This window comes from Pholis gunnellus (assembly GCF_910591455.1).
Source record: "Pholis gunnellus genome assembly, chromosome: 11".
Lineage (NCBI taxonomy): Eukaryota > Metazoa > Chordata > Actinopteri > Perciformes > Pholidae > Pholis > Pholis gunnellus.
Window position 1 is genome coordinate 24927544 of NC_136538.1, and position 10000 is coordinate 24937543.

Below are 10000 nucleotides of genomic sequence, written 5' to 3' on the forward strand. Positions count from 1 at the left end.
GAGAAAATAATGTTATTGCCTCTCTGTATTGTATTATACTATATTATATATATTATATTATATATAATATATATATATGTAATATATAGTAGAGATGAATTCTATAATATAATATAATATAATATAAATGTCTTTTAACAAAAGTTTTTTTTGCAGCCACGTCGCCAGCGCCGTTGAATGTGACGTCATCACGTCGCGCCGTTGTGTTGACAGTAGAGCTCAGTAGAGAGCGAATGAAGACACAAGTGATTAAACGGTTTGTTTAACGGAGCAGCTGTTGTCGGTTACCGGCTCGGTACGTTAAAAAAATTGCACTTTTTACTGTTTGTTCCGTTAGAAAGAAAAAGCTTCTATTTCCCTGGCGGGAAAGCTGTTAGCATGATGCTAGTTATCACTTTTATGCTAACATGCTAACTACCGGTTTCAACAGGTCCCAGCTAACCGTTAGCATCTAACATTAGCTAAACATCTGCTGTAAAAACAAAGACGTTCTTTGAAACATCTTTTACGACATTTAATGGACGTTTGCGACAACATGAGTTTCCGGTTTGCAGTAGAAGCTCCTCAGTAAACACAGCAACTTATTATGATTATTATCTTGTTATGACTCCACCAGACTCCATTCAGACTCCACCATTTTAACGTTGCTTTGCTTATAGACCTATAACTTGACACGAATCAGTGTGTGTCAATGGAAATACATACCAGTAGATCATGAACACTAGGCAGAGCTTATTATTTATCCACTTTTATCAGTTAAAAAACGTATAATGACGTCATAATGTCTTCTAGCTAACTGCTAACCAGCTGCTGTTTGTCAGGTGTCGTGCTAAATGCTACTAGCTTTAAAGAAACAGCCACTCTCTTTATAACATTTAAGTCGTACTTTGAAACACATTGTGTGAATATATATATATGTTAACATATATATATATGTTAACATATATATTATAGGTAGTAATGCTCACCAGAGCAACTGACCTGAATGTAAACCAAACTCCATCCAGACTTCTGTCAGTCAGTCAAACATACACAGACCTCAAACGTTTTAGCGAATCAGTAGAAAACACCTCACAGATTATGTTGTTATGGTTCTTTTCAGCAGAACCAAAGGTCCTGTATTGATCATGGTGGAATGGTTCTTTTTGTTTCACAGAACCGTACATTGATGTGACGTGTGTTCTCTGACTCCTCTCAGACTCTCAGGAGGACTCGGTTCTTGTAGCTCCTCACAGAATGAGTCGTGATGAAGAGAACAAAGATGGCCGGAGTGTTCCTCTTCGTGGGCTTCCTTCTGGTCTACCTGATGTTTGTGAAGCGTCACTACAGCACCACAAACACCAGAGACCACCATGGACTAGGTGGACTACATGGACCTCCTCCTCCTCTGGACCGGACTGGATCGGACCGGCTCACAGATGATAGGACCACCTCTACTGGGCGGAGCTACCAGTACGGCATCATGTTCGACGCTGGGAGCACTGGGACCAGAATCCACATCTTCAAGTTCAAGATAGAGCTCAATGGTACCCAAGGAGGAGGAGGAGGAGGAGGAGGAGGAGGAGGAAGAAGAAGGAGGGAGAGAGAGAGAGAGAGAGAGAGAGAGAGAGAGAGAGAGGGGGAGAGAGAGAGAGGGGGAGAGAGAAAGAGAGAGGGGGGGAGAGAGAGAGAGGAGGGGGGGAGAGGGGGAGAGAGAGAGAGAGAGAGGAGGAGGAGGAGAGAGAATGTAAATGTTCTGTTGCAGTAGACAGAACTTATTGACTTCATTCACATGTTAATATCTGATAATAACTGTTAATATCTGATAATAACTGTTAATATCTGATAATAACTGTTAATAACTGTTAATAACTGTTAATATCTGCTAATAACTGTTAATAACTGTTAATATCTGTTATCATGTAGACGATCATTGATGAGGAACATTAATGAATCTTCTTTAATTCCTCAATTAATTCATATTTCTATGTCGCTGTTGTGATTCCGGACATCTTAATTGAGGTGAATGTGGTGAAGGCAGCAGCTTGTTGTTGTTGTACTCGTGTATCTACACACAGTCCGGTCTAACAGCAGCGCTGTAGATACACAGATCTGATGGAGGAGCGTCTCCAGTCTCATGGCGTCGGTGCAGACTTTGTGATCTGCTCACGCTGTGTTTGGTGTGAACGCACCTGAAGAACACAGTCAGCAATGTGAAGCAATGCTTTGTGGGACGTGTAGTTGTCTTCCGCCCTGAAGTTGTTGACATATTAACATGTGATCTTTGGAGGTTAAATGGACCCTTCCTGATGAAACAGTGAGAGTTTTTAAAGTGCTCCTCTCTCAGTGTATTTACATCATTAATTACCAGATGTGAGCAGACAGCAGCAGCTCTGAGCCGGGACGTCCCGCTCCACAGGGACAGACTCATTACTGTGTTTTAGAGGGCTTAGCTTTATTAGGCTTAGACAAAGTTTCCCGCAGAGCTTCATCCAAATGCCTTCGTTATCGCATTTAGCCGCTAAGCTAAATCACACAGGCTGAGTGCTGTTTTGGCTCCTTTGTTAGCATCAGAGCTAACCAGAGCTAACCTGTTAGTTATACAGACATTAAGAGATTAACGACAGCTCAAATGTAGGCACAGCTCCAGGGTCAGTCTGATTCAACTGTGATGTAAAACTCCTATTGCCTTTCTTTCACCATCATTATCTCTTAATACAGAAGCTAATGTGTAATGTGTAATATTTAATGTGTAATGTGTAATATTTAATGTGTAATGTGTAATGTCTCCTGTAGAAGCTCCTACTCTGGCCCATGAGACGTTCAGGGCCATCACACCGGGCCTGTCTGCGTACGCTGACGACCCAGAGAAGGTTTGTTCAACATATTTAATATAACGTTTATAGATTTATGATCCATAACATTCACATCAGCTACAAGGATCCAGAAGATTTATTTTAACCTCTAATCCCAAAACAAGTGAGTAAAGCATCAAAAATACTAAATGTTACACTTTTACTTTGTTAGAGTAGTTTACCTAACCCATGAAAACACTCATTCACATGATAAGAGAGTAAAAGATCCTCCTCCTGTCTCCTCCTCCTGTCTCCTCCTCCTGTCTCCTCCTCCTGTCTCCTCCTGCTGTCTCCTCCTCCTGTCTCCTCCTCCTGTCTCCTCCTCCTGTCTCCTCCTGCTGTCTCCTCCTCCTGTCTCTCCTCCTGTCTCCTCCTGCTGTCTCCTCCTCCTGTCTCCTCCAGTGTGCAGCAGGGATCATGGATCTTCTGGTTCTGGCCCAGTCCACCGTCCCCCCCTCCAGCTGGACCCTGACTCCTCTGGTCCTGAAGGCCACAGCCGGCCTCCGTCTGCTACCTGGAGAGAAGGCTGAACACCTGCTGGACAGGGTGAGACACACACACACACACAGAGACGCACACGGACACACACACACACACACACACACAGACACACACACACACAGACACACACACACAGACACACACAGACACACACACACAGACACACACACACACAGACACACACACACAGACACACACAGACACACACACTCTTAACGTGTATTCTTCATATCAAGATCAAGTCAAACTCAGATCAGCTGCTCTGTGAGTTTCCTCACTGGAAGCTAATGCTGATGATGAAGAGGAGAGGAGGCTCTTCGTCATCATCAGGATCATGTCCGAAAAATAAAAAGTCTATTAAATCTTTTAAGTAATCAGTAATAACAGGACTACAGCCGAGAGCCAGCATGTGATTTAATCTGAAGCTTTGCTCTTATTATGAGAGCGGTGCTGAAGCAGCCAAACACAGAGCTGATTACACAGAGTCTCATTATTATCATGTTCACACATGATCACACATTAACACACATTAACACACACTAATGTGTCACTATGGGGAAAATATAAGAGAAAATTACCAACAAAATATATGAAAAGTTGGGAAAAACAGTTTGCATTAAACTAGAACTTTTCATTCTGAATAAAGATACATGATATCCATAAAATGAAGATATAAATGTTGTTAATTATAATGTAATGACATGATGAACCCTCTGGAGTTCATTCAGTTCATGTTCGTCTTTATTTAGCAGCTTTTAAACGAACATACGTGGTTTCTGCACAAACTTTTATCAGTTTAACAAAAATGAGCCGAATGTGTTTATACAAATGTACAAATATATACTCCACATATTATCGTAGAACAGTTCAAGGGTGGGAAAAGATCGTCTCACTATTTAACAACACAAACATGTAAGACATTAAACTATATTACAGTTTATTTACATGTGAAGTGATTTCTATTCCAAATGTCTGCATCTAGAAACATGAATAATTCATCAAACGATGTTGGTGGTGTACAGACATGCACGAGGAGGTCAGGACATAACGTTATGTTACTTTAATAAAACGTGCTCCGTGTGATTATTATTAAGATGTTTATGAAATATTTCTGTAGCTGCTTTGGTAGCCAGGCTAGCAGTTTCCCTCTATTTCCAGTCTTTATGCTAAGCTAAGCTAACGAGCTGCTGGCTTAAGCCTCGCATTTACTGCGCCGACGCGAGAGAGGTATTGATCTGGACGTTGAGGATTTCCTAAAATGTTGAACTGTTCCAACCTCTTCCACTCCCTCTATTTTGGAGCAACAACGCCTAAAGTGACAAACCCAAATTAAAGTGGCTGTAGCTTCTGAACCACTCTGACTATATGCATCAATGATGTGTTTCCAGAAAGAGAACCCCCTAAAGCTCCTTGTGAACGTGTCTGTAGACCTGTAGGTCACACAGACACAGAGCAGTGGGCCTTTGAAGTCAGTAAAAGTGGAAGATTTTGGTCCGCCTAAAATAAAAAGGTATCTTTCAGTATAAATAACTGCCTTTGGCTGAATCTGTACCGGTAAAGGGCAGCATCGAGCTGTAACTACACGATCAGTGAACACCGGCCTCACATGTGAAGAAGATTGAACAAAGTATGACCGTTCTACAGTGTTCCTCCATGAAGACATCCAGGAGCTCTAAAGGACATTTGGAGATCCAAATAGACACATGATACCAAATGATATTCTGACACACTAAAGGTGTTTTTTCCTTCACATTTTGCTATTATATTATTTCCCTTTTATTTTTAGCGATTGCAAATAGCAGAAACTAAGTATATATGGTGGAAGACGTGGTCTGTAAGCAGCAGACTTGCTGTGCGTAATAGCCACGACCGAGCGCACGGCCGAGTATGCGGGCAGCTCCGTTACACGAGACTGTTCACTCCTCCAGCACAGCTCAGTGTGCACATGCAATACATCGTTAGAAAGCCTGAAGTCTCCTCTAGACGAAGGGCTTGACACGCCTAAACGTATCGCTAGCTGCTGCTCATGAAATGCAGTCAAACAAAAACAGAGCAAATCCACGTTTTCAGGGCAGGTGAAGACAGCTCGGTCTCCTGGCTTCAATACTTTACTGTCAGTGAACACACAACGCTGAGCCAGATGCTAACATAGTGCAGTGTTGAAAACCGGCGTCATTATGATCGCCACGGTCATCTTTAGACACAGACATACCATAATGAAGCATCAGAAAAGAGCCGCACATGAAAAGTGAAAATTATGATCACGTTGGTTGACGGCTTATATTCGAAAAATATTGGGTTTGTACTTTAAGTACCAGCGTTTTCTGCAGCCGCTTGCTCCATTGTAGCATCCGCTAGCACATTCACTAGTAAAGTCGGGTCTGTACTGTATCTTTCGCCGTCGAAATGCTGCAAGACCCGACTTTCAGCGGTCACGGCGACTTTGGACAGTGTGTGTTTGGGCTCCTCCATCCATAAGAAATAAAAGAAAATCGATGTTTTCTTTGCAAAGATGAGGATTTTGTGCATGCTGGGATACCAAACACGGACATTTTTTGTGACGTAATTTTCGTAAGCAAGCCGTAAAAACGGAAGGGGAGGGGATCGAGGACGCCGACGTCCTAGAGGAGTTGAAGAGGTTTAGAGTCCCTAACATCAGCACAGTTATTGGACTGATCCATGTGCAGACGGGGGAGTGTTTTCTTCCTAATTAATGTAAAATGGCAGCCGTCCACATTGTGTTATGTTCAGTCCTAAAGTTCTCATGGACCTGATGGACAGAGATGTTTCAGTTCATGCTAAGCTGGCTGTGCTTCTCTCTGTGTCCAGGTGAGGGCGCTGTTTGCCGAGTCTCCCTTTCTGTCCAGAGACGACAGTGTGTCCATCATGGACGGCACCGATGAAGGTACGAAGTCTTTAAAGCAGCTATGATGTATATGACAGTTTGGTTATGAGCGATCAGCCGAATCTTCATACTGAGTTCCTGCTCATTGTTTATCTCACAGCATAGTATTGCGATATTTTACATTGCAATACAACAAAATACGATACTCAAACGCCAAGTATCAATCTTTTATTGCAGAGTCATGTGACCCGCTGATTATCTACAAGTTTAACCATCAGAGTGTGAAAATACGTCACCATCATCAAATCATCATTGGCCTAGATTCAGTTAGTGCTTAACGCATTAATTAATTAATCGCAAAAAATCCATGCGATTAATCGCGATTAAAAATTGTAATTGTTGCCCAGCGCTAGCAAAAATATGTGATCTGAAGATCAGCATGAATGCTTTGTAGTCGCTGGTCTGATAATGAAACGTGAACAACAAATCTGTGTTTAAATCGACAGGGGAGAGCTAGTAACGTTAGTAACTATAGTAACGTTATTAACTATAGTAACGTTATTTACCATAGTAACGTTAGAAACACTGAGAGCAACAGCTGTTATAACGAAGAAGAGCCTTATGGAGGTTCCACTGAGTGACATTATGATGCGTTCAAGCTCGATCCAGTTAAAATTAGTATTGCACTAAAGTAAATTATAAAGTTATCATGATGTGTTCACATGTAATATTGTATCATGACTTAAGTATCGTGATAATATCCTATCGTGACTTAAGTATCGTGATAATATCCTATCTGGACTTAAGTATCGTGATAATATCCTATCTGGACTTAAGTATCGTGATAATATCCTATCGTGACTTAAGTATCGTGATAATATCCTATCGTGACTTAAGTATCGTGATAATATCCTATCTGGACTTAAGTATCGTGATAATATCCTATCTGGACTCAAGTATCGTGATAATATCCTATCTGGACTTAAGTATCGTGATAATATCCTATCTGGACTTAAGTATCGTGATAATATCCTATCTGGACTTAAGTATCGTGATAATATCCTATCTGGACTTAAGTATCGTGATAATATCCTATCGTGACTTAAATATCGTGATAATATCCTATCTGGACTTAAGTATTGTGATAATATCCTATCTGGACTAGGGCTGCAACAACGAATCGATAAAATTGATAAAAATTGATTATTAAAAGAGTTGGCAACGAATTTCATTATCGATTCGTTGTGTCGCGTGATTATTACGCCACTCAATAAGTGGCGGAGATGTTTGAGTGTTCACAGCAGCAGGAATAACGGAACAGGACTCCGGTTCTGTAGCTGACGCTGACCGGCATATAAACGTTGCCATGACAACACCGGAAGTTGATTTACGCGATTTGTATTATTTTCGCGTCATTCGCGCCGGCGGTGAATCGCCGGGGACTATGCGTGGGGACTATGCGTGGGGACTATGCGTGGGGACTATTTGTGTGACGCGCCGGAGAGGGGGCGTGGCTTATCGGCCTGAAAGCCGTTGAACTGTCCGTGATATCTGGGACTTCCACAACACGTACTGAGCAGAACTAGAGGTGATTTTTTCCACGGTTAATGGCGGACAGTGTGTGTTCACACCAAACGCGATGAACGCGGCGTGCATTTGGTGTGACGCACGCTTAGAGGGACGAGTGGCGTTCAGCCTCACGAGACTGAGCAACAACAGGTCTGTGATGCCCTTAGATGTCCGGGGATGTCCGGGGCTGCACGCGAGATGTCCGGGGCTGCAGCGCCACACTGAGTGGATCAGCGCGTGTCTAAGATGTGTTGCTCTGTGAATGTGCACTGTCAGCTCTGTTTTTGATCAAAGGGTTGGAAATGAATGCTTTTTTGTTTTTTGTTTTTTATATCCGATTCATCGATTAATCGAACAAATAATCGACAGATTAATCGATTATTAAAATAATCGATAGTTGCAGCCCTAATCTGGACTTAAGTATCAGGATAATATCCTATCATGACAAGTATCAGGATAATATCCTATCGTGACTTAAGTATCGTGATAATATCCTATCTGGACTTAAGTATCAGGATAATATCCTATCGTGACTTAAGTATCGTGATAATATCCTATCTGGACTTAAGTATCGGGATAATATCCTATCTGGACTTAAGTATCAGGATAATATCCTATCGTGACTTAAGTATCGTGATAATATCCTATTGTGAATTAAGTATCGTGATAATATCCTATCGTGACTTAAATATCGTGATAATATCCTATCTGGACTTAAGTATCGGGATACTATCCTATCGTGACTTAAGTATCGGGATAATATCGTCAACATTTAACCACCGTAAATAATCAGTTAGTGCAGCTTTAACATAACCCAAAGTGACAGAAACATAAACCAGCATCAGGTTGAAATTTCAATTAAAACATTGTGGTTTCATACTCGTGAACGTTAAGATTAACTCATTAGAGTTTGGTCAAATGTCACGAATCCATTAGCTAATAATGACAATTCCACACAAAAGATGAAGACATCGTGGATGTGAAGTAACCTTTGATTGTTTAGTGGTGAGGTGGTAGTTGTAGTCCTTCTTGGTGGTGAGGTGGTAGTTGTAGTCCGTCTTGGTGGTGAGGTGGTGGTTGTAGTCCTTGGTGGTGAGGTGGTAGTTGTAGTCCTTCTTGGTGGTGAGGTGGTAGTTGTAGTCCTTCTTGGTGGTGAGGTGGTGGTTGTAGTCCGTCTTGGTGGTGAGGTGGTGGTTGTAGTCCTTCTTGGTGGTGAGGTGGTAGTTGTAGTCCTTCTTGGTGGTGAGGTGGTAGTTGTAGTCCGTCTTGGTGGTGAGGTGGTGGTTGTAGTCCTTCTTGGTGGTGAGGTGGTAGTTGTAGTCCTTCTTGGTGGTGAGGTGGTGGTTGTAGTCCTTCTTGGTGGTGAGGTGGTAGTTGTAGTCCTTCTTGGTGGTGAGGTGGTAGTTGTAGTCCTTCTTGGTGGTGAGGTGGTAGTTGTAGTCCTTCTTGGTGGTGAGGTGGTAGTTGTAGTCCTTCTTGGTGGTGAGGTGGTAGTTGTAGTCCTTCTTGGTGGTGAGGTGGTGGTTGTAGTCCGCGGTCTTCAGAGAGTCGACCTCTCACGAGGTCTCATACTGAACATGATCCTCATCTCTTTATAAGTTCATTAGATTACAGAGACTTTGTGCGTCTCTACATCTCCTCATTTGTTTCTAATCCGTGAAGCCGCTCTCATGATTCTCCTCCTCGGAGCTCTGATTTCCCCAACGAAAACCTCCAACATGGAGGATTAAACAATATGGAGGATTATAAATTACATGAAGCAGGAGACGAACCACACTGCTGATTTACCTTTTAGTACGAAAATGGAGTCAAACATCGAGAGGAGGAGGAGGAGAGGAGAGGAGGAGGAGGAGGAGGAGGAGGAGGAGAGGAGAGGAGGAGGAGGGAGAGGAGGAGAGGAGAGGAGGAGGAGGGAGAGAGAGGGGAGGAGAGGTGAGGAGGAGGAGGTGAGGAGGAGGAGAGGAGGAGAGGAGGAGGAGAGGAGAGGAGAGGAGGAGGAGAGGAGAGGAGAGGAGGAGGAGGGAGAGAGAGAGGAGAGGGGAGGAGAGGAGAGGAGAGGCTGGAACATGTATAGCTTAATATTTATTGCATGTAGAGCCTCTATTCTTCCAACATTAGTAACACTTAACATGTTGGATATAAAGATGACATTTTGTGACCGGAGCCCTGTGCCTACATGTACCATGATGCATCAGTGCAGGTGAAGTGGTCCTGAGCTCTTCAGTGTTCAGGTCTCAGGCTGTGATGTGAG

The 10000-nt window shown here is 42.7% G+C and overlaps 1 protein-coding gene across 1 annotated transcript in view; it reads left to right on the plus strand.

Moving 5' to 3' along the window:
- Window positions 1–191: 191 nt before the first annotated feature.
- entpd6 (ectonucleoside triphosphate diphosphohydrolase 6) overlaps window positions 192–10000 on the plus strand; it is a 14942-nt gene continuing 5133 nt past the window's right edge. Inside the window, 5 exon segments of the mRNA XM_079168993.1 lie at window positions 192–295; window positions 1157–1526; window positions 2776–2852; window positions 3237–3380; window positions 6165–6240. Of these exon segments, the coding sequence (XP_079025119.1) occupies window positions 1247–1526; window positions 2776–2852; window positions 3237–3380; window positions 6165–6240 (577 nt within the window). The 5' untranslated portion in view covers window positions 192–295; window positions 1157–1246.